The following is a 26642-nucleotide window of genomic DNA, read 5'->3' on the forward strand; positions in this document are numbered from 1 at the left end:
AACGGGAAAGCATGCGAACGCAGGCGAGGATCCAGTAAACAACGCCCACAATCCTGCCAACACAGAGGTTTCTCTTTCAAGACTAATTGAATTCAGAGATCAAATCTTTTGTAGGCATTACTGGAACGGAGTCAGCGGAGCTTCTGCGTGAAGAGTTAGGATGTAGACACTGTGGACGAGCTTTGAAAGATCTAATCCAATCACCGGCACTAGACCTGATGAAAACTGGCCTCCTTCCCCCAAGTTCAAACCGTCTTCAACTGGAACCTGCAGAACTCTCACGAAGAGAGCTTCTTGTGCTGCCACCGAGACTGGAGTGATAAAACAGAGTTTTTTAAAGCTGATGAGCGCTCTTAGGGGCCTTACCGTGATTCTAACGATGACTGTGGCCGTTCCAGGAGGAAGGACACCTCCGTGATCTAACGCCTCCACTTCAAACGTGTAGGTGCTGTTGCCGGCTGCCAACTCCTCAAAGTCTAGCGCCTGCAGGACCGATACAGCGCCGGTCAGACGGTTCACGGCGAAGAGCTGCCGAGCCGCTTCTGTTTTTATTCTGTAGGTCACGTTAGAGACGAGATCGGCATCCACCGCCTGAGAAACACAGAGGAAAGAGAACAGAGAGAATAAAGTTTAAAAAAGAGAGAACTAATGATCCAGGTACCGCAAGAATAAAGGAGACTAAAAAGTTTCTTAAAGGGATGGTAAACCTGAAAATGTTTATTCTGCCATTATATACTCAGCCCTTGTGTTTCTCCGAATCTTTATGTTGTTTCTTCTTTTGTGGAAATTTAAAAGGTAGTATTTTATATCCGTGTAATAAAAGTCCAATGTTTTTTTTGTTGGCCAGTTTTTATGTTTAAAATTCAAAATTGTGTTTAAAATATCTTCTTTTGTGTTCCATACATGTTACGCATGACATGAAGGTAAATAAAGTTGGCCAAGACTTACATTTTATCCATCTGCATCTTGAGTAAAAATGAAAATTGAAATAAAATTTTAGACTTGGGAATTGTCTGGATTGTTGAATGTTGCTGTTACAAACCAGTAATACAAGTAACTGTTATGTTCTAATAAATTTTTTATCTGCAAAACAGTAGATGAAAAAAAGTTAATTACAGCTGTGGCTTTGGGATGTTCATACCTATTCAGCATTATTTTTTAAGACTTTAATTCCAACAATAAGCTCTGAATCAGCTCCACTGTAATATTGTGTAATTGTTAAACTGTTAAGTAAAAAAATGCACATCCAAAACCCAAAGCTGTAATTTCAGTGTATCTATCTAGCATCATAAAATAAGCAAATAAACTATTTGCAATAATGTGCACTGATGAATTATGCACAATTAGACCATGAAAAATGTAAAAATGGCACAATCGTGACTTCATTGATCTCATTTAATTTCCATTAAATTTGATTCCACTGCATCACATAACTAGATATCCAAACTATACTGGGCATTTTTCATGACTTTTCAGCATCATTGAGTGCAAAATGTATTTGAAAAGTGTGCTTGATAATTTTTAATAAGTGCCACTTGGTTTGATACTTTGTTATATAGTATAGCGCACTGACATTTCTACATTTCTATGTGCGCCTCAGGTGTCCAGATATATTTTGGGGCCACTGCACATGTTAAGCGCACATAGTCATAGTTGCGTTCCACGTGCGTGCGCATCTGAAGCTGATTAGGAGCGAAAGCTAACAGACAGCAGAGGAGAGGCGCTCTGAGCAGCTCTGTCTCTCTGAGGGTGTGGGAACCTTTCAGGTGTCTTTCTTTGATGTGGGAAGCACAAGGAATTAAATTCTACACTGATCTCAAAGGTTTCAGATGTATATAAATAAAGCTCAGGACCCCCAGAGAGAGGCAGTGTAGGGAATCTGATTAGTTGATCAGCCCCGGACCAGATTCTGTCATCAGGACCCACAGCGCTCTGACACCAGCCAGTGCTGCGGGGACCCGAAGGTGTCAGACACACGGAGATAAAAATAAAGCGGCAAGATCACTGTCTTCAAACAGTGTCACTCATTTGCCCCTCATCCACCGACCGCACACACACACACAAACAACCTTATTTTTCCTTCAGTATGAATCTAAAAGGGGAATTCACTTTTTTCAGTTGTGCCTGCTGATAGTGTTGTGTATCTGAATACGTATTGTTTTAGGCAAAATTACACACATATATCTGGACGCAACTACACATATATAGCATTAAAACAATGTGTTTTCAATATATATATATATATATACCATAGCAATCGAAAGTTGATTTGGCACTCATTACTAATGATACTATTATTAATATTAATTAATTATTAATATTAATAAAAAAAAAATTGGCCACTTTATATTATTGTGGAAACTAGTATTTGACTTACTGATTGATTTTCGACTAACATAACGTTATAAACATCGTTGTGACTTTTATTTATTTTTTACTTACATTTTAATTACCTCAGACTTTTGAATGGCAACATTTATATTAAGTAAGATAAGATTTCCATAAAAATATTAAGCAACAAATAAAAAGATTTCCATAAAATATTAAGCAACAAAACCAGACAAAAATCTTAGTGATTTCTGAAGGATTGTGTCACCGTGAAGATTAGAGTAACTGAAAAAAAAATTGTTATCATCTATTTAAATTTGTAAACATCTATTTAAATTTTTTACTGTTTTTTACCCTGTATTTTTTAATCAAATAAATGCATCGCTGATAAACAAAATCTAATAAATAAGATAATAAAAATATAAATTGCCATCATATGACCACCTGTTTTTATATATTAAAAAAAAAAAAAACAGTTGACCATATCATGCAGGATATTTAAATGCCAACACAAATATTTGAGTTTGATACATTTTGATATATAACTTTTCTTTTAACCAAATCATTTCCATCAACTAAAACATTGATATCTAGGCAACATTGGACCATTGATACTTATTACAAGAAAGTTATAGATATGATGATATTATGACAGTTGTGAACTGCAAAATGATATCCAAATAAGACAATAAGTTTTGCAAAAAAGAAAGTGGCATATTGAGTTCGTCTTTCAGACTTTTTGCTCATATTTGTCTCTAGTTTATGTAAAATTCATTGGTGATTGTGTTGTTACGTTGGCGTTCTGCTAAAACTCCCAAGAGCGTGATCGTTTAGAGGCACATTTACCACAAGACAGCATCTCCTGCTTTTCACACTGGGTCTGTCAAGCTTGTCAATATTTATCTAGTTAAATATGCAACCCGTCAGGAATAAACAGGGAAATGCAGAGACGTTTTCCCCCCACACTCTCAAGGGAAACTAAACACACATAATCAGCCAGTTACTGTCAGGCCAGCAGACACAACACAGATAGACAGACACATAAATAAACGCACACCCACCAACAATCTGCTTTTCCTTCCTTTCTAAAAGTCAGGTTAGATGCCCGGGTCAAACGGAGGCAGAAATTTTGCAGCTCACCTTTAACTTTCTCAACATCTTACGCCACTCAGCAGCGTCAAACTGTGAAGATATGAGATATGAGAGAACCAAGCACTTACACTGAGTCTCAGGATGATGGTTCCAGCCGGGGTGTTTTCTTGGACGTTGACGTTGTAGATGGGCTGGGAAAACACAGGGCTGTTGTCGTTGATGTCTGTCACCTCCACCAGCAGTGTGATGGTGCTCCTGCGAGGGTCCACCGCTCCATCTGACGCCTCCACGATCAGATCGTACCAGCTCCGAGTCTCTCGGTCCAGCGGCACCGCAGTGAAGATGCTGCCCGTGCCGTTTATGGTGAATAGAGACGCAAAGGAGAGCAAACGATACCGGACCTGACCGTTGAGCCCGCCGTCAGGATCAGTGGCCTGAAAACAGAAACGTGCACTCATGAATTTTACTGTATTTGAATCAGCTTGATTTAAATCATGTTTTAGCTTGCATGCATCAAGTAAGTTTGCCACTGCATAGCCTTCTCTGTAAAATGTAAAATAAATGAATAAATACAGTTTCGAATCAGTATGTTTTTATCTTATTTTGATTACTTTTTAATCATTAAAAGTGCATATAATTTCCGAAGCGATAATAAAGACATAATGATTATTATCTTTAATGACATAAAGATAACACAAGTAAACACAACATGCAGCTTTTAAATATGAAGGTTTTTTTATTATGAAGGGAAAACTAATCAAAAAACTCAAATACTTGCAATGAGTGCTTTGGAGGATTTTTGGCCCACTCATCTTTACAGAATTGTTGAGTTTTCTAGCATGAACCGCCTTTTTAAGGTCATGTCACAGCATCTCAATAAGATTCAGGTCAGGACTTTGACTAGGCTACTCCAAAGTCTTTATTTTGGCCACTCATAGGTGGACTTGCTGGTGGGTTTTGGATCATTGTCCTGCTGCAGAACTCAAGTTCACTTCAGCTCGAGGTCACGAACAGATGGCCGGACATTGCCCCTTTAGGATTTTTTGGTAGACAGCAGAATTCATGGTTCCATTTATTACAACAAGTTTTCCAGGTCCTGAAGCAGCAAAACAGCCACAGACCATCACACTACCACATATTGGTAGCCATATTTTACTGTTGATATGATGTTGTTTTTCTGAAATGCTGTGTTACTTTTACAACAGATGTAATGGGACACACACCTTCCAAAAAGTTCAAGTTCTCATCAGTCCACAGAGTATTTTAGGATAAGTCCTGAAGATCATCAAGATGTTTTTTTCTGGCAAAACTGAGACAAGCCTTTATGTTCTTTTTGCTCAGTAGCATTTTTCTTCTTAGAACTCTGCCATGCAGGCCATTTCTCTTTCTTATGGTGGATTCATGAACACTGACCTTAACTGAGGCAAGTGAAGCCTGAAGTTCTCTGGATGTTGTTTTGGGGTCTTTTGTGACCTCTTGGATGAGTCGTCGTTGTGCTCTTGGCATAATTTTGGTCAGCTAGCCACTCTTGGGAAGGTTCACCATTGTTCCATGTATTTGCCTTTTGTGGATAATGGCTGTCACTGTGGTTCTCTGGAGTCCCAAAGCTTTATAACCTTTTCCAGACTGATAGATCTCAATTTCTTTCTCATTTGTTCCTGAATTTCTTTGGATCTCAACATGATGTGTAGCTTTTGAGAATTGTTAGGTTTACTTCACCTTGTCAGGCAGGTCCTATTTAATTGATTCCTTGATTGCGAACAGTCTAATGATCTAAAACCTTAAAAAGAAATATTTATCATGTGCGTTGTTAATAGCTCACACTAACATTAGGTTAGGCTATAAGGCTATATAACTTGATACTTAAACCCTAAAGATAAAAAAGTTTTCAAAAGTATCCCCCTCTTTTTATTTTTTTTTTTTTTTTTTTTTTTTTTTTACAAATTGCACTCTGTATATATTACTTAAATTTTGGTTTCACATTTAAAATAGAAAAAAATAAATAAAAATATATATATATATATATATATATATATATATATATATATATATATATATATATATATATATATATATATATATATATATAAATAAAATAAAACAAAAATAATACTAGTAGTAGTAATACTACTAATAACGATAATACATAAAAAAATAAAATAAAATAAAATTCATCACAGCCGATTCTTTAGAGCAAAGAAATAAAGACTTGCTGAACTAATCTTAATTCCTGCGTGGTTACAACAGCTCATTTGTATGTGAGCAGGGGAGCAGCGCTCGGCTGTAATGGCTTCAGAGGTGCCTGCTATAATTCCTTCCTGTAGTAATTACAGATGCAGATGGGAAGAATAACTGGGGGGGTTATTAGAGAAGCATGCCGGGTTAGCGACATGAACGATACAGACTTTGGGAGAGAGAGAGAGAGAGGACAGGAAGATGACGGGGATGAAGGGCCAAAATCCAAATGTGAGCGAATGGAAATAAGCGAAATGAAAAGAGCATGTCTGAGCCTTGAGAAATTACAGCCACATCTGAGCACTGAGGAATGAAAGTGCTGCCCGTGGCCCTCTCACCAGCAGCACTCATCAAACGTCCTGACAGCACACTTACATGGCATCTGCTCGCCTCAATAATTAACTAATGGAATGAATATGTAAACAGAGCGATAAATAAACAAACGACACTACACAATACATTAATAAAAACCTGTTTCCTAGCATCACTGGTGACTTCTATTCCGTCGTACGTCTCACCATTTGTTAAAACTTTTGATTCGCCTTTTTTGCCTTCGCTAGTTTGTTTTAAAATGGCAAATGAATCTTCAAAAGTATATTTAGTTCATTTATAGTCATACACTACTGCTAATAACACATGCATGTATAATAAATATGATAACGATTGGAAAAATGCTGTTTAAATTTTTTTAGGTAGAATATAGAAATAAACTGGACTAATCAATACATATAAAGTTCAGTTCTATTCTGGAACAAGTGTCTTATGTTCAGCAAGGCTGTATTTATTGAATTTTAAAAAAAAATTATGTAATTTATTCCTGTGAAGCTGAATTTTTTGCATCATTTGCCACATGATCCTTCAGAAATCATTCTAATAAACGGATTTGTTGCCCATGGAATTGTTCTTTTTTATTACCAATGTTGAAAAAACATTAGGTTCAAAGAACAGCATTTATTTAAAACATAAATAATTTGAAACATATAAAATGTGTTTACTGTCACTTAATTTACTGAATAAAAGTATTAATTTTATTAAAAAATGTACTGAGCTCAGTTTTATCAATTGTAACATTTATTTATTTATTCTTATATATATATATATATATATATATATATATATATATATATATATAAATTCATTTATTAAATAACATTATATATTAAAAAGAAGTTGATCCAATGTGAATGATTAAGTTGCAACCTTCATAGACTGCAAACCAAAACATGATTTTGCTGCTTATTATTATTTTTGTTGAAACCATCATATTCGTTGATCAACAGGAAGTCCAAAGAACAGCATTTCTTTGAAATATGTTTCATTAAATTTTTATTTAATTTAATTCTTCTCAATGTCTTTAATGTCCCTTCTAATCAATTTAATATATCCTTGCTAAATAAAATATCAATTTGAACTGTAATGCATAACTTAGATATAATGTAATGTGCTGTGTTGTAATGCAATGTAATAAAATATAATATATAACAAAACCCTTGATTTGATGGCAGACAGTTTTTGTCCCCAAGGTGAAAAGGTCTATTAAAATGTAGAACGCTTGAAGCTCTCAGTGTGAATAATATCTCAAGGCTTTTGGACATGTTAGCCTGTGGCAAACAACATGGCTGTAAGTGTCTGTAGAGCGGGAACACGCTGATGCGCATTTGTGATGTGTGAAGTAAGTGTCCGTATGCGTACGCTTGTTTGTTGTCACAGCACAATAAGAATCCAGGTGTTTTTGATCTCCACGGGGATCTGTGTGTGAATTTGAGAGCGGGGCCTCAAAGTTTGGTGAGCACCTGCTTGTTGTGAACATGGCAGACTACACAGAACATGAGAGGATGATGAAATGAAAAGAAAGATGATGGAAAGTGAGAGAACAGCTTAGAGGAGGGATCTGACTTGAGCAACATCCAAAAAACTAATTTTCAGCTGTTTAGTAGTAACTTCACAAAAACAATATGATGTCATATGAGGACAGCACACACTAAATCAGTTTTATTCACTCAAGAATAAATCTGTCTAATCTTAGTAAAAAAATATATATATATATATATATATATATATATATATATATATATATATATATATATATATATACATATACATATATACATATATATATATATATATATATATATATATATATATATATATATAGACAGCTTTATAACCAGCCTAACTAAAAAAAAATGAAACAAAATTGCAAAGATAAAGTAATCATAATAAAATAGAAATAAAATCACAACATATTTTAGTTTATTTTAAAAATATATATATATTTTTAATGTTTAGGTTTAAGACACAAAAAGCAGCTAAACATACTAATAAAATTAATTAATAGATTAATAAATGAACGAATTAATGATATCAAGTGACAACAAAAACTAAACCAGAAAGAGAGATTGACAATAAAATGAAATCTAAAAGCAATAAAAGTAATACAAATTAATTGCATTTTAATATAATTAAAAGCTTTTAAGCAACTATTAATTGTGTTTAGATAAAGTTCCCAAAAGACTACATTTTAGAATCATTTTTCACACAGAAAAGGCTATCCAGTTCACAAATGCCAAGTAAAAACCTGTCAGTTAAGTCTGTTTGGGAATTGACTCTTTGTTTGTTATTGACTCTTTTGAATCACCAAAATTAAAAAAAAAAAAACAATAATTATACTTATGTACCTTTTGACTCAGTTTAGAAATGTAGCTCTGGGAAAAAGCATGTGGTTCACTTGCTAACATGTAAGTAGGGAAGCAGATGGCTTTTAAGATAACATGTCCACTCAATTATTATCTAATTGTACACAGAGACCTCAATATTTGGTACACCATACAAAATGACGGTAAAAATCAGTGGATAGTGTCAACACGCACTAAATAATTTCAGTCGCAATTTTATTGATGCACAAAGGCACTGTCACATCATCTTATGCCTGTCAATCACATCGGCACTGAACTCAGTGATCAAGACATCACAGAGAAACAAATGAGCGGTAAAGAGACGCATGATGACAACACGGCATTGTGAATGAAAGCCTGACGCATCTTTCATTGATTATCTTTCTAACCAACCAAAGCATGATTAATCAAACACGCTAATTAAAAATCCAACCGCTTGGCAGGGCGGAACAGAAGCAGTCATCAGGGACAGACTGTAAGGTGACTAATGACTCTAATTTACCATGACTTAATTAGAGAACAATACAAAGTGATGTCTGAAGATCTGTGGGGTATGACAGTTGAAGGGGCGGCAGGTGGGAACCTCACGGGACCCTCAGAACTCGCCACAACAAAGATACTTCATATGTCATGGAGCTTACCCGGACTTGACCCACGAACACATTGGCCTCTTCCTCCCTCACCGTCAGGTTTCTGGGTAGAGTGAGGTCGAAGCTGGGGTCGTTGTCATTAACGTCTGTGATGACGATGCTGACAGTGGCCGTGGAAATCTATAAATAAGGACAGGCTAATTAAATATCCGCAGGAATAAATTCAATTACTTAAGAACGGCAAGTTACCAGATCGACGTTCTTGTTGGTCCTGAAATAAAATGATTTTACTATCTCGGAAATGATTTTTAGAGTTTGGAAAGAGGAATGAATCTTTGCTAAGAATATTGTTGAATGGCAACAAAAAATGATTATGATTTTAGCAGTGTAAACAAAAATTAAATGAAAACATACCCCCCAAAAAATGAACAGGAAGAACTGAATCTAAACTATTTAATGACTATTTAATGACTAAAATAAAATGTTTCAAATTCACTTTTAGTTTTTATTATTATTATTATTAATAATAATAATAACGTGTTTATTTATTTATTTTTCTTTGGCAATTGGAAAACTGTATCTAAATTAGAAAGACAAAATGGTAATAAAATAGAAATAAAACAAATAAAAAGAGCTAATTAATTTTAGCTAATAAAAAAAATGTTATGTTGTAATGTTTAGTATAATGTTTAAGGCACTAAAAAAAGAAATAAAATAAAATGAAATAAAATAAAATTCCATTAAATAATTTTAGTTTCAGAATTCACTTCTGCTGCCCTAAAACTTAAACCATTTTTCTATAAATAAATAAATATTTGTGTGTGTGCTGTGTATATTTATTATCAATATATAAATACGCACACATGCATGTATATTAAAGAAAATATGTTGTTTGTATTTTATATTTATACTGTACATAACATAAATTCTATAAATATAACTTTAAATACATTTAATACACAATACATTTAAATACAACATAATATAATATTATGTGCAAAAATATTTTTAAAGGACTTGTTTGTTTGTGCCTATAAACCTACAAAAAGCACAGTCCTGACAGTTCTACTGAACCCTGGAGTTCAGTGTGCACTTGCTGTCAAACCCTGAATCTTTCACAAGCATTCACTCTGACATTCACCCTGCTGCTGTCTGTCACTCTTTCTTGTTGCCGTTTTTAAATATTGAAAATGACTTCCCTGAAAAAAAATAAAAAAAAACATTGCCACCATTTAGTTTCTGACTTTATTCCAGAAACACATTTGCAGAGATGTAATTAAATCATAAGCAATTGAGTTCCTGGGGCTTAAAAGTTTAATAGCACACAGTGATGAATATAAATTCAACCGATCAGTCAAGATCAGCATGTAGAGTTTAAATCCCAGTGGGATGTGCATGAAAATTTAATTCACCAAAAAAAAAAAAAAGGGAAAAAAAAATCTTCTGGAAAGAGAATTATGTAGTCATAGATGGAGTTGTTGTTTGGCAAAAACATGTTCAGGTGCACTACACTTTTTTGTACAATTCTGTCAAGAGCTATCAACACCATCAAACACACACACACACACGAGCGCACACACACACACACACACACACACACACACACACACACACACACACAAAACGCAGACTGAAGGACAAGTGCAATACAAATGTGCTGAAACCTGTTTGATCTCAAGAACGTGAGCTGCACTGAATATTTCATCAGATATCATTATCATGCTTTAAGAGGTGGAGGTCAGGTAAATTACATTGATTAATTAACCGATTTGCTCTTTCTATGACCATGATCTGAAATGTAAATTATTTAATGGACTCGCTTGACCAGATGAAAGTCATTTTGCTCAGTCATTTTGCTCAGCGTTTAACGTGGCTGTCTTCCTTGAAAAGCCCCTCTTCGTCGGGTCTACAGATATCAGCCTGTGTTTGATAAATGAGCTTCAAGAAGTCATTTACCTCTCCAGCATTTCTCTGTTTGCTGAACTTCTGTCATTAGAGAAGCTAAGCTGATAATACAAGTAAATGTTCTTTTAAAAAGGTGAATGTGTTTAAACAGGAGTCTCATTACAGAACATCCTTGAGGAGTTTTTGACAGTAATGACTACGCAATAGGAATAAACTGATAAATAGTAAAAAAAATATAGAAAGGGTTTTTGCCAGCTTAGCTTGTGGTTGCTTTTCTGAAAGATATGCATTTCAAGCAACACGGGAACGCGGCATGTGACATAACATAAGAAAGATAAGAAAGGAGCTTGTGGAGAGATCGGATGTTTGAATCAGAGCAGCTGTCGTTCAGTATTATGGTGATGTTTTTGTGGGACGAGTGCAGACTAACCCCTCCTGGGTGGCCGTCAGATGCTGTGACGATGAGACGATACTGGTCAATGGTCTCTCTGTCCAGAGGTTTCGCCAGCAGCAGAAGACCTATACTGAACAGACACAAAACAATTTCTTTAAATTTTCTATTTTATTTTTCTATTTATTTAAATATTTTCTCATAATCGTCTTTATTTATTTATTTATTTATTTATTCATTTAAAAAAATTTTCTTCAGCTGCACACCCTCAGAAACTAACTACTGCCCTGATCAATATAAGCAAATAACATAATTGCAAATAATATTACTGTGTTATTTTTTCATTATGCATTGATAAATGTCTGTTTTGATGATATATAATTTTTTTAATCTTGATTGTATTCATTCCTTGCTTTTTAAAAAATGTTTTTCATTAATTTCTAGCACCTTAATAATTTTTTATTGTTATTGTTGTTATTGTCATTATTCTGTATAATTCTTTGGCAATGCTGCATGTAAACACAATCATGTCAATAAATTACTTTAAATTGAACTGAATTAGACACTGACAAAGTCTTAATTAACCGAAACAAAAAAAAACAAAAAATGTGCATGTGTATGTATGTGTGTGTGTGTGTGTATTATGGTGCATCAACATGTGTCACATCAATGAAAGCAAACAACACTGGGCCTCATAACCCAATCATGATGCACCACATTTGAATATGCTAATATTCAAATATCACAAATGAGATTCGAGAGGAAAACTGTCAATGCACAACATCTGTTCCACATACAAATATATTAGAGCTCTGAGGAGTTTTGAATCACACAGGCTATTTTAATGAAACTTTAACATGCTTTTATTTATTTATTTATTTTTTAAAGCTCCTCCACTTTCATTATAAAGGAAATAAAATCAGCATAACACTTTTTATAATATCAATAGGGTGAGTAAATGCAGACAGAATTTTCAACTGAACCATCTGTTTAATACTATTATTTTCATAATGATGAGGTAGAACACAAACTCAGAACCCAGAATGACCTGTAAGATCAGAAACTGTGCCTTGGAAATTGTATTCAGGATTACATTTTGTGTGTGTGTGTGTGTGTGTGTGTGTGTGTGTGTGTGTCACTGCCATAATTTACATAATTCCTTTGTTGAATCAGTTGCTAAAAAAACGCAGATAGTAAATAAACCTCGTTTTTTACATGTGCAATTCAACAAGCAATATCTGTGATCATCCACGCTGAACCGCTGGCCACAGGGACGCCATTATCATTTGTAGACCAATAGGATTTCTGCAAATCACCAGGCTCATCCTACAGTGAGCTCACATGTGTGTGTGGGGAAGCGGTGGATGAGGATGGACAGACAAGATCCTGTTAACATTGCAGTCACACACAGCAGAAGAAGCAGGCTCATGTTTGTGTGTGTGTGTAGAATTATATTCCTCCTCAGTTGACCTCTACGAAAGCGATATTGAACGTGTACTCTGAAGCCTGTGAAACAGCCGTATAAAACACTTCAGTGACTGGGATTCTCTTTTCTTTCGGCCTCACAAACCTTCTGCTGGCCACATAGCATTCAAGGCAAAGTCTTTAAATTTTAACATCCCTTTTTAATGACTCTTCAACTGTCTTTGCTGTTTCTTCAACAGAAAAAAAAAATCCTTTGTAAGACAAATCAATAAAGGAGGGTTTTATTTCAGCATTCACCTCACAAAACCTTTCCACATTTTTACCAGTGACATTACTGATAAAATTAATCGTCTGTCTCTTTTACTGACTTTAACAGAGACGAGAAGAGAAGAGACGAGAAGAGAAGAACAAGATGTAGAGAGTAAGAAAAACAGATCACACACGATTAGAAGAGATCAGACAAAATTAGAAGAGACAAGCTGTGATGAGATATGATGAGTTTAGATGAAATGAAACAAGATGAGGCAAGGTAAAATGGCAGGAGATAAGAGAGGAGATAAGGTGAAAAGGGAAGAGACCAAAGATGAGACAAGATGAAAGAGATGAGTTGAGACAAGATAAGATGAGTTGGGTTGAGGCAAGATGAGATGAGGTTAGATATGAAGATGAGACAAAATGAGATGTGACAAGATAAGTGATGAGGCAAGGTGAGATGAGACGAGATGTGAAGATGAGACAAGATGAGACAAGATAAGACAAGGTATGAAGATGAGATGAAACATAATGAGACAGGATGAGATGAGATGAGGCGAGGCAAGATATGGAGATGAGACAAGATATGAAGATAAGACGGGATGAGACGAGAGTGAAAGCAAGATGATTTGAGATCAGATCAGACAAGATGAGATAAGATGAGATGAGATGCAGTACGAAGATGAGAGAAGATACAAAGATGAAAAGAGGCAAGATGACAGCACAGTTTAAAAAGATAGAAGTGGAAACCAACTGAAACGAAAAGAGAAGAGAAGAGAAGAGAGGAGAAGAGAAGAGAAGAGAAGAGAAGAGAAGAGAAGAGAAGAGAAGAGAAGAGAAGAGAAGAGAAGAGAAGAGAAGAGGGGATGACGATGCAGTGAATTATAAAAAAGGAAAAAACAAGTGATATGAGATGTGAAGCGCCTGATGAGAAGATAAATGATAACAAAAGATATGATAAAAAGAGATAAGACCAGACCCGGTTAAATTAGAAGAGGCAAGGCACAGCAAGGTGCAGTGAGGTGAAGCATGATGAGAAGACAAAAGGTGAAAAAAAGAGAATGCAGAAAACAAAGAGCAGATGAAGCGAAACAAGAAAATTGAGACAATAGATGTATATAACACTAGTGCAGCCTATCTGCTCTGATAACTCTCTTTTGTTACTACTAACAACAGTCATAAGTGTCATGAATAAACCAACTACATGTTACTGTTAAACAAAGCCTTTCAGTTTCTCACACATTCTTTCCCAGAAACGTTAAGCTTGTTTGTGCTTTTGTCTTGTCTTCATTCCAATGAGGAATTATCATGCAGAGGGAGGCGCAGATGTACGTACTGTATAGACCATATGCCATATATGCACTAGCTATTTTTGTCCCTAAACGCACACCATTGGCTGAGTCAATGCAGCTGTTCAAGGCGTGCAAACAAATAGAATATAATAGAATTTCAACTGTAATACAAGACCTGTACATTTTTAATTGATGAGTTTTATTTATTAATGAAAACTTACGTTCGTGAAAGATTGAAGACCTGCTGCGGGTCACCGCTTTGTATCTGGTAGGTGATGGGATCCAGTTCACGGTCTGTAGCCTGAAAATACATCAGTTCACACTCACTTTACACTAGTAGTTCAGTCAAGTACTGGCTGGTGAAACAAAATCAATGTAACATAAAATCAATTGCAGGATAACAATACACTTAAATGAAAAGGCCATGTCTGTTTGAAGGACATGATGAACAAAATGTAGAATCGGTGACATTTTACAACACATATAAATTTATAACCCCACTTTTTCCTGGATACTTGCTGATATTGATTATCCTGTTTTCTGAGTATAACAGCTCAATTTTTCTGTGCACTTGAATGGTAAAACCTTACAAACATTTTATAATAAACGTATAATAATTGCAAAAATGCAAAAAAGACATATGAATAAGAAATTACCATACATATGTGGCTATATTCAGGATGGCTAACAACACACTCTACTTACAGTATCAGTAGCAGTATCTGTGCATTCAGTAGTATGCAAATTTTTTGCATGCACAGAATACCCAGATGACCTACTACATTTATCAAAATGTGCAGTATACAAAAGGCCATGCTGCGTGGGATACTGCATCCCACAATGCAATGCATTCAACTTGACCTTCTATTTCCAGTGTATCTGCCAACATCTTCTTTTTTTTTGCCTCATAATTTGATCAGACTTCAAAAGCTTAAGACCAGGCTTCCGACACCTATTGACCCATGAATTTTCAAGACTTTTTCAAGCAGTTGTGATTACTGCATAATATTTTCTGCAAATCATTTTATATTGATTGAACACACAAATAAACTAAAAGTCAGTTTATATCATTAATAATGATATATTATTATTATCGTAAATAAATCTTAAATAAATAAATAACCTAAATGAAATAATGAAAAATAAACCTATAAAAATATGATTAATTATTATATATATATATATATATATATATATATATATATATATATATATATATATATATATATACATACATTTATTATTAATAATTAATTATTAATTCAAATAATTCATATATTAAAAATGTATTATTACATGCATCATTAAAATGCATGTAATAATACATTTCCAGGTTCAGAATGAACATGTTTTGCATAATCACGTCTACACACTGTTTAAAAAGTTGGCCGTTTTTAGCGTATACTGTACAGTATGCAGTAAACGGTAGGTTAATATTCCATTTCAAGTCAAATCTGTGCGTGTACCTGCAGATTCAGCAGTATGGCTCCTATCCTCATGGCCTCGCTGATCTCCAGGTTGTAGGTCTGTAGGGGGAATCGTGGTGGACTCTGATTGTTGGGTGGCAGGACCTCTATGTAGACTGTAGTTATGGAGCTCCTATTTGCAGAGGGACAAAGAAAATGAAAGACCAAACACACAAGCAGACATTTAGAGATGTAACTGATGTAATAAAGTCACATCTGACCTCCTCTCTGTGTCAGGAGCATTGTCTGATGCTCTGACGGTCAGCGCGTAGGAACGGCCGACGGTCAGCGTGACCCTTGGTGCTAACGTGATCCGTCCTGTGCGGTTGTTGATGATGAAATCACCTTGATCTCCAGCCAGGATGGCATACGTGATGAGACCGTTTAAATCAGAGTCAGCGTCCTGGGCCGTCAACTGACAGAACAAACAAAGACAGTATTATTTTTAAGCAACATTCGTTTGTTTCACTCTGATGTTCATTCAATTTCCAAAAAGCGCTATGGTAATATGATTACTTTTTAAGATGTTTGTGTTACCTAATTTTAAAAGAGAATGCATTGCACACACAAACAGCAATTTCAAATCAATTAAATTGTTTAGAAAAACAATAATAATTATATTATATAAAACAATATATTAAATACAGTATACATTATGCAATTAAATATATTAAAATATCAACATTATATATGTGTGCATATATATTTATGGAATTGTATTAATCTGTGTTGACTCATCATTCAATCAGAATACCAAGAGTTAATATCAGGGATCTCTTTCAAAACATTTAATTAAAAATCAATTTAAAGAGATAATAAAAGAACAACTACAAAAAACCCTACAATGAATATAATTTTTCATAACAGTTTTGTGTATTTTCAGTGGCTTTTTCAGGGAAAATGTATGTCCTTTCTTTCATTCATTCACTCACTCACTCATTCATTGAGTTTTTCAATTTTTTCAGATGTTTAAACATATCTAAGTGATAGTAGTTCTCATTTAATACCATCCTATAATGCATGGCTTAAAAACCATGGTGGTACCACGGTTCCATGCTCAAAAACCTAGTACGTTTTCATATTATTTCAATTATGTTTTCTCATAATATTTACAGATGAGGTCTTAGTTCTTCTTGCTGAACTTTTTTCCCCTGCACTCAACACTCATTACTTTAAATCAACCATAACAGAAAATCCATCCATCCATCCTTATTAAAATGCAGATTAGGCTCTCCGTATTAATGAGGTTTAAAAGCAGCATAATATGATTATTCAGGATAAATTCTCGAACACAAAGGTACAGATCAAAGACTAAACACTTTTGATTAGGTTCAAAGAAGCGCATTTAGATGTAAACACTTAACTCCGAACGTTATCGTCTTTAAAAGCACCGGGGCAATAAATACACCCTAAGGGTAATTAATTCAAAGTCCTGCTAATAAGAAAGCGCCACCTCCATCCACGGCTCTCATTATTGAGAAAACTCTCCAGAAGCACTGATCCGTACCGCCGTGCCTTTAGCTGCTTGGAGTGCTGAGGTAAGGAAAAAAATCTCTCTCACACACACACACACACACACACACACTCTCACTCACTCGAGGGCAGCAAATATGGCTTATAAAACACATCCAAGTGGCCCACATGACCTAGCTGTGACCTATGACCTCATTTCAGCGGGATCTGAGCGGCTTGTTATTTCAAGAGAAACTACAGGCCTTTATGTGACTGATTTTCCTTCGAATCGTGACCTAGCCGTGACGGAATGAGACAAACACAGGCGGAGCAGAACATGAGCAGAGTGCCAAAATAAAGCTCAGAGAATCGTTACTGAGAGAGAGTGAATATGCCATAGCCTGAGGGACAGAAAAGCACACATTATGTTCACTTTATATCATTTTGCCCCACTTTTTGTCAGCCCACCATGTCTATGCAGATGAAAATCGTTGTCATTTGACTCCTGAGAGCTTAATGCTGGTCTTTACAAACAGAGTCTGGTTATTTGCAAGAGTGTCAAATGCGTTTTACAACCAAATACACAACCTAAAAATTGCAGGATAAGCTGCATTGCCTTTATAGATCAAACCAAACAAGCTGTTGAACTGAACTTCGATGTAGCTCACTCACAAAATGTTACGAATTGAAGAGACAGAATGAGAGCGACAGATGGACAGGTCATCTGAACAAATCAGTGTTGGGAAAGCGACTTTGAAACTGAATAATTGAAAGCAATTTAATTATAGAAAAGCCACTTACTTGAAAAAGCTTGGCTAAAGTTTAAAAAAAAAAGTAATTAGCTACATAACAAGTTACTAAGATGAAAAGCTAAATATAGGGAAGCAATCACTGCAGGAATATATAATGTATGTTAATTTAATATAGAACCATTGAAACTAAAACTAAAAAAAGAAAGATATTGATGGAGAGCAGCAAACAATCATTTTTATATGCTACTTTTTCTTTTTTTTTTGGAAAAAGTAATTTGTTACTGGAAAGGCTGCATTGTTGAAAGCGCAACTAAAACACGCAGTTAAATCCGAAACTTCGCAATTTTTAGAAGCGAGCTATTTCTCAACACCGGAACAAAACAACTGAAAGTAAACATAAAAATACATACAAATTATTCAGAAGACACCCCGGGGAGAAAAATGATATTTAGGCACTTGAATGGGGTTCAGTAAGTCTGGCTAAAGATGTAAACAGATCGCAGTATGACTCACTGCAGTTCATTAGCTGCGGTTCATCTGGTTCCTCTTTAAAAGTTTCTTTATTGCCTGCTCTCCTTTGTGTTCATTTAGCTGAATGACTGTTTGCTTCATTTTTCAATGCATTTTCCATATATTTCGTCAGAAAAAAACCCCAGATGCTGTTGAGTCACATTCAATAATTTGACTAGAATCTTCGGTTATTAATGAAACAAACATAGTGGCGACTTAATTTCACACTTCAAATCACATTTAGAGTTCTCAACAAATACTCAGCTATTAATAAATGATTCATAAATGGCTCTTTGTGAGTAGAGTGAGTGTTTTTGAGCTGTAGTGCTGTGTCCTGACCTGCAGGACGGTCTCTCCGGGCAGCATGTTAGTGAAGATCTCCACACTGTAGGACACCTGGCTGAAAGCGGGTGTGTTGTCATTGGCATCGATGACCAGGATGTCCACCGTAACGGGTCTGCTCTGTTGAACACCATCAGATGCCACCAGCTTTGGGAGGGAAATGAATAAATTAATAATTATACAAAACAACTCATTTTGGTTATTTTTGAACATGTCAGTTCATCATTGGCATCATCTATCGTTAGTGCTGTCAAATAGATTAAATCACATGTAAATATGTAAACATAGAGAATATCCACACATATGTTGTGTAAATACTCATTATTAATGGCGTACAAATTTTCAGGTTTATGTTTTTAATACAATATAGCCTAGAATCTTTAAATACTGATCATTTTTATCAATTACCAAAAAAACTAAACTTGAGTGTAAAGTTGAAATATTAAGTAACAAATAAAAAGATACAATTTTACATAACTTCTAAATATATTTTTAAATATATATTATTTTGTCTTATGAAATCATAAAACTGTTGTATTTATTAAGCTATACATTTTAAGCATAATCTTCTATGCAGTTTATGCTTAAAATAAAAACATAATAACCTTTTGCAGCTTTACTGGAAATCTATTTTTATTATTATTTTTTTTTTTACGAATTGCTTTAGAATAAACCTGCTGAGTTGATTTAATCTGCATCTGACGTATAGCACAGCATGTGGGCATTTCATACAACAAATTCTCAGTATTATAGGACAGCTTACAAATGTTATCGGCTAAAACTGCCACAGCAAACATTTGTCCAGAGTCTCCCACTGCGCTCCTTTCAAAGGCACTCAAAGTGCTGAACTAGCAGCTGTAGGTTACTCCGTTGTTCCTCTGCTTGCATTTCCATGAGCTTTTCCCCCAGAGAATTGTGGCAGTAAATGTGGATCAAAGCCCAGCGGTTCCTCAGTTTGAGCAGGAGAGGAGAGCTTTGCATACGTAAACATAGCGTTGGAGAACAGCTTCAGGCCAGCGGTATCTCCGGAGTGGTTTGGTCTATATCCAGGTGGAGTTTCATAAGCCCAAGGCAGGCTGACCGATCGAGTGTGCTGTTATTAGACACTCGCTGTTACTGACCACTCGCTGGGTTTGACCTTAAACAGTGTATGGCTGCTGATTCTTGGAGATCTTTCAGCTGCTTGGCGTCTGCTCTTATAGCTGAGATATGCTTTTTCACTTCAGGCAGTGGGAATGGAGGACTTTATTCATTTACTGAATACGAATTAGAAAAATATTGCTTATATTATCTGTTTCCACTTCTATGTCCCAACAAACATCCCATAATGTAATTATTAAATTATGACAGAATTTATGCACACAAGGTGCAAATAATAGGGACAAAAAAAAATTATGACAATGCTGTTAATAGTAATGATAACAAAAACATCATCAACAACAATAATAATAATATTATTATTGTTATTATAATTAAAAATATATTATAACATAAAATAGATTGTGATTTTAATTTTGGTAATTTTATCCTTTTTATTTTATATATAGTTTATAGACTATATAGTTATTACTCTTTTTTATTTCAGTTATTTGAATATTTAATTAAATGTCTTTTTATGATTTTAGTTTTAGGTAACTGTTGTAACCCTGGTAAGTTCATCTCTACCGTAAGCTCTTCAGCTGTCAGTGCCTTTGAAAACGATGAGAGTACTTCAGATTAGTAGTCTCAAAGCTGCACATATTCAATCAAACACAATCAAAAGACATATTACGGTGCAGCAATAAAAAGAGGAATTGAAGAGACAGAATAAAGTGCATGTCCAAGACAACATGAAAGACAGTGTCATCGGATCTCTCTGTGATCAAAAACTTTACTTTTTCCTTACAATAACCCCCACTACAAAACACATTTCAGCATCTGCCTCGGAAAATTGCAGCCCTGTTTCTGTCATTTAAAGAGCATTTTTACCCAGTTTCCCCTCTGTACGTCTGGCCCTAATGGATTTTGAATAGGCAATGAAAGTACCAAATTGAATAAACAAAAAACAAGGCTAAAAAACACGCTGAAGAAAAATCCACACATTAGAAACTCTCAGAGAAAGCAGCACAAGAGAATTCAAGAAAGTCTCACTTGTGTTTCATTTGAGATCCCTTCTGAAATTCAAGAGGAGAAACATGGGAGATTACTGACAAGCGTCAGTGTCCATTTGCTCTCCATTTAATGTCTTTGCTGTCGAGAAGAAACAAGTGAGACATTAAAGAGATCTAAGTTTCGATTTTTCTTTCCAGCCGGTTGTGCTGAATGAGAGAGGGAGGATCAGAGGATGAGGGGAAGGGGAAAAGGTGTTTGTCAGATAAAGGGAGGCAGGAGAGTCGTGATGGGAATTCAAACTTTGGCCTGTCAGAGGATCAACTGTCCGGCTGAACCCCCGAGACAGGCCGCGTGTGAATGATGTGACCGCTCACAGCCAAAAAGGACACACTGCATGAACAACTCACCCTCACTCCAAAACCAGACTCACTTCAGCCGAAAGGACAATTTTGTCATCTTTTACTTTTTTTGGAGCTTGAGAGTCCCTGGCAATCATTTGCTTTCAGGTTTTGGAAGACAGCTGCTCACTCATTCTGCTGAACAACGTTTGCATTCCATACTCTTCTTCAGTGGCATCTAAAGTTCCATGAAGAACCTTGTTCTTTAATGTGCCCTTATAATGGGTTTTTGTAAATGCCCTTTCATGCAGTGTGTAAGACAGCTCTAAGTAAATTAAAACATCCTGCCAAGTTCTAAATCTGAAAGTGCTCCCTTGTGTTAAGTCTGTCATAAAAAGGGATGATTCTGAATCAATGAAATTAAGTTATTTTTCAAACAATTTTCGAGCCGTTTCATGTTGACATCAACATGAAAACAGCGAGGCATTTAGGAGTTGTTAAGCAAGTAAGGTAACAATAAATGAACATTATAAGACAATTAAATTCTTGACTCCCAAAACCAAAATAATTTTATCACCCATAATAGGGACACTTTAATACATTATAAAATGTTATAAGATCCGTTCACTGAAAGGTTCTTTTGGGGACGGTTAAAAAAGCCTCTTTTATAAATGCACAGAGTAAAGAAAATCATACAGGTTTGTAACAAGATGAGATGAGTAAATGATAACAGAATTTCACATGTGGGTGAACTTTAGCATTAAAAGCATACTGCGGGGACGTGGACTTTCATTATGTTGGTCTCTCTCCAGGCCTAATAACTCTACAGCTAATTTCCTTTCATGTTCCTGTTACAGTCTGTTTGTTCTTTATAAAAGAAAACATATTGAATGTGATTGGGCCTCTGTTTTGTGCTGATAAGCAGACTATTGTTAAGCCTTTCAAATGGATTAACACTGATTATCAGAACCTAAATCACTGCAATCTCATAGTAAGCAGGGGCGTGTCCAAGCAAGCACAATTTGATTGGCCCTCCTCAAATTCTAAAGCATAATTGGCCCAAGCTGGTGGCCTATGTCACAAACTGCTTTTAATTGTTACACATATAAGTTTTGAGTTTAGTCTAAGCAAACTCTGTTTTTGTCAGGTTTAAGATATATCAGGGTTGCCAGGTTTTCAAAACAAAACCCGCCGATTTGCTTATTAAAGTCTTTTTAAGGAGAGTTCCGGGAGTAAAATACACAGAACCTTCTGCCTGGTCTGAGTTTCTGAATTCTCTGTACTGGGTTTCATTTACAGCTATCTCTATATTTTGCTGCACTGAGCATTCCTTCTACTCTGATGGGTCCCTCAGTCCCTGTCACTGAAAAACAGCATCACCAGCACGCTTTACTTTTGGTATGGTACTCTGCAGGTCATGAGCAAAGCATCATGTTTCCTTCAAACATGATGCTTAGAATCAGGGTTAATCAGAACAGAGAATCTTGTGTCTCAGAGACTAAAGAGGTCCTTTAGGTGCTTTTTTGCAAATTCCAAATGTAACTGAGGAACTGAGGAGAGGATCAAGTCCTGCCACACTGCCATAAAGCACAAATTGATAATGTTTTGCAGTGATATATACACATATAATCATGAAGTTCTACTTGAGTGACCAGCCGGTCACCACTCTAACCAAAGTCCTTCTCCATCAGTTGCTCGGTTTGACAAGGAGGCTAGATCCAGGAAGAGTCCTGGTTGTTTCAAACTTCTTCCATTAAGGTTAGACTACATGATTCTGTGACCCTTCATGTGTGGCAAACCTGTTTCTCAGTTTTCAGTTTGCTCTGATGTGCATTATGCATTGAATTTTCAATTGAATTTGCCACAGGTTCACTTCAGCCTAAGTGTAGTAACATCTACAAACAATATGAATGCTCCTGAGCTACATTTCAGATGATAAGGGTATGAATACTTATGCAATTTAATCATTTTAGTTTTTCATTTTTAGTACATTTGCAAAGATGTTAAAACCCGATGGTTTTAACACAAGTTTAACATAAGGCACTGTATATACTCAGACTATTACCCTGACATAAAATGATTCAATTATTCACTCCATCCTGCCTACTTCATCCCCAACTGAAAGTCCACGAAGCAAACACCACCTCTCAGATTAAACAATGATCAAAACACTGAGCTCAAATGTTTCTCCTGTGATCCAGCTGTCTTTTTAACTGCTCCTTGGAGATGAGGGATTCTGGAAAGATCAGAGACACTTGAGCCCAAATCTCAGATCAATAGAGCCGATCGATGGACAGAGTCCTGAAGAGACACTTCACATACTGAACAAACAGCATCGTTTCAATCGCTTTGTTTTGTTCATCACAGCGAACCGTTGTCATGCTGAGACTTGATGTTCAAGACAGAAATATTAATCTTAAAGTAAGAACATTCCCCGTTGTTAATAAATTAGATGCTCCTCATGCCGGAGGAGTCCCACAGGGCAGATCGTGACTCACACAGGGTCTCAGAAGAGCAGTAAATAATCTCAAGAGGACAGAAGACTGAAGACACTGAAGCGACCAGTCATTCATTTTCAATAAGAGAAAAGACATGAGTGACAGGGACTCCAGATAAACACAGAATATGTTCCAGACAGTTGAAATAGTGTCTTAATTTAATAGTTACAACAATAACTCCTAACAATAAATACTAATGCATTTATCATATGAACTAATGTATTTATCATATGAACAATTTTTAATGATGAGAATAATTGGTAACACTTTATAATAACTACACACTATGAATCATTAGTTAAGCATTAGTAAATACTCAATTAATCCTTTATAAACCATAAGCAGTAGTAAACAGTTTACAAGTGCTTTTATAAATGCCTTGATCTTAAGCATATATATATAATGTTTAAACATTTTTATATTTTAAAAAATATATATTGAATGTGTGTGTATTTATTTATCCATTACAAATATATACAGTACATACACATATATTATGGAAATACAGACAATATATACATTTTAGATGCTATTAATCATGATTTTAATACATAAAATGACCTTTAATAATTTGGTCCTAAAATGGTCCTACAATTGGGTTTATGCTTTAATTCTAAACTTTAACTCTAAATTTAATTCTAAATTCTAAACTTTTTATTATTATTATTATTGATATTTTTAATTTTGGCAACATTTCTAAATGAGAGTCAATAGAAGGTTTTTAAACAGATAAATGTGTGTGCACAGCATGTTTGTGTGCCACGTACCGTTAAGGTGTAGTTAGTTTGTATCTCTCTGTCCACTGGTTTCAGTAGAGTAAGGTAGCGTGTGATGCCAGTTGATGTGATGGAGAAAATGGAGGTGTAGCCATTCAGAGTGATCTTCAACTGAGGATCTTTTGTCTTCACAGCACAAAGAAAGTAGAGAGGTCAAATGCAGCATTACTACACTTTCATATGAGCATGACACACACTGTCCAAACAAACCTCATGCAATCACGCAATCCTCATGTTGCATAATAAAAAAGAGAGAGTCACCCGACCGCCTCACTCACTAACACTCAAGAGCCTCTACAGAAACACAACAGCTTGGTTGAAAGTCCAGAGAATGCAAGTCGAAATCTAATGTATAAATCCAGAGAGCATGCACCTTTTAAACAGAAGTGCTGTGTCATTAAAAAAAGGATTATATGGCAGTACAAGCTGTTTCTTTGCAAACCACCTGCATTTATTTGTGTATTGATTTATCTCATGTATTCGGAATGATTTGATGAATTCATATTCATAGTCATATATATATACATACGGTATAAATGATTTTAATTTCATTAAATATATAATTCAAGTAAAATATGTAAAAAATACTATAATTCTAGTTCTAGAATCATAATAATTCATGGTTTGCATGTTTAAATATGTATATAAAACTGCAAAATACAATGTTAACTCTTTTTGCAAGCAGATTTTTGTGCAATCAATTGCTGTTTAGAACAAGAGTGTCTGCCTCACAAACAGTGGCTCACAACTGTGACAAATTAAAGCCTACTGGCTAAAAAAAGACAACATATTCAATATATCAATATATTCCCTACTAGGAAACAAAGCAAAGAAGGAAAGACGACTGCATTTTTTTAATCATTATGCTATAAAGAAAAGAAAAGAAAAGAAAAGAAAAGAAAAGAAAAGAAAAGAAAAGAAAAGAAAGAGGGCACCCATCACATCACTCTGGTACCTACTGGTGTGGCCCCTGGCAGCAGCTACAAAATAAAACATATGGAGAGGCTGAAACCATCTGTGATTTTATGCATCTTTGCATTCCCAAGACAGGAGTGAAGCAATATTGTGAAAATGTCCTGGCACTTTTCATGAGAACATCTCACCTCTTCGATGTCGTTGTCCAGTGCGATGATGCCCAGCGGGGCTGTGAGGTTGGCGCTCCCTGAGATGGTGGTGCCAACCGAGGCAGACTCACTCACGAAGCCCTGGTACGAGGACCTCTGGAAATACGGCGCCTGATTGTTCTCATCCAGTATTTCAATCTGCAGGTCAGCGTATGCAGGAAGAGGGTGACCGTTATCCTGCTCGGCCTGTTCACGGACAAACAAACTGTTACAATTCTCTAAAAAGAAAAGCTTAATATTGTCCTATGGTTGCTTGACACTCTTTAAAGGAACAGTTCACCCAAAAATGAAAATTCTGTCATCATTCACTCACCCTCGAGTAGTTCTAAATCTGTATGAAAAGATATTTTAAAGGAAGTTTGTAATCAGGCTGTTTTGGGTAGTCTTTGACTTCCATATCGATAATGGTGACCCAAAAGATTTTTTTTTTTGGTGAACAATTCCCTTAATCTGCTGTTAAAACATCACGATGACAGTACAGCGGTAATAAATGATTACCATAAATCAAACACTGTACTCACATGCCGTTTCTTTAAGTAAAATTATGTCAAAATGACATTACCATGCTACAACATAGTACATAAGAAAATGATGATAAATGTCCAAAGAAAAATAATAATAATGATTGAATATATTTTAAGGGTTCATATATTTAATTTTATTGGAAAATTATAGGAAAATTTTATTTTAACTAACATGTTTTTGGTTTTGGTTTAATATGTAACGTGAATGTATATAAAATATTAATTAGCAAATTTTATATAAAACGTTTTTTATATATGTTTTAAAACTTTCTTTTCAGTGTAGTTAAACTGATGTCAAGAAATTGAAGTAATATCTCCAGCCAATCAAAAAAAAATCATTAAATTAAAATTCAAAGGATTTTAATTCATTTTCACTCATTTCTAATAAAAGTCCAGCATTTAAAATGGACCCAAAACGGCTCAAATTCGCCTTAGTTTATGAAAGAGGAGTATGTGGATACATCTCCCTGAATATTTTCATTTGAATTATGAGCCCCATCTATCACTGATTTCATGAAGAAGCTATAAAAGACTTCAGCTCAATAACTCAATGGCCACTTCACACATTTCAAACACGCGTATGC

General features: G+C 35.2%; 1 protein-coding gene across 14 annotated transcripts in view; it reads right to left on the minus strand.

Moving 5' to 3' along the window:
• pcdh15a (protocadherin-related 15a) overlaps positions 1-26642 on the minus strand; it is a 159518-nt gene that overhangs the window by 60630 nt on the left and 72246 nt on the right. For all 14 annotated transcript variants that reach the window (XR_006252284.1, XR_006252287.1, XR_006252286.1 and 11 more), the window contains 10 exons: positions 25514-25720; positions 24402-24536; positions 18705-18854; positions 15873-16066; positions 15652-15784; positions 14407-14486; positions 11256-11349; positions 8972-9100; positions 3549-3854; positions 367-591 (listed from right to left, as the gene is read on the minus strand). Coding sequence is in view for 10 of the 14 variants with exons in the window: in XM_043254592.1 (XP_043110527.1) it covers positions 367-591; positions 3549-3854; positions 8972-9100; positions 11256-11349; positions 14407-14486; positions 15652-15784; positions 15873-16066; positions 18705-18854; positions 24402-24536; positions 25514-25720 (1653 nt within the window). In the remaining 4 variants the exon portion in view is untranslated. The remainder of the gene's footprint in view (positions 1-366; positions 592-3548; positions 3855-8971; positions 9101-11255; positions 11350-14406; positions 14487-15651; positions 15785-15872; positions 16067-18704; positions 18855-24401; positions 24537-25513; positions 25721-26642) is intronic.

The sequence above is a fragment of the Puntigrus tetrazona genome, chromosome 13, assembly GCF_018831695.1.
Source record: "Puntigrus tetrazona isolate hp1 chromosome 13, ASM1883169v1, whole genome shotgun sequence".
Classification (NCBI taxonomy): domain Eukaryota; kingdom Metazoa; phylum Chordata; class Actinopteri; order Cypriniformes; family Cyprinidae; genus Puntigrus; species Puntigrus tetrazona.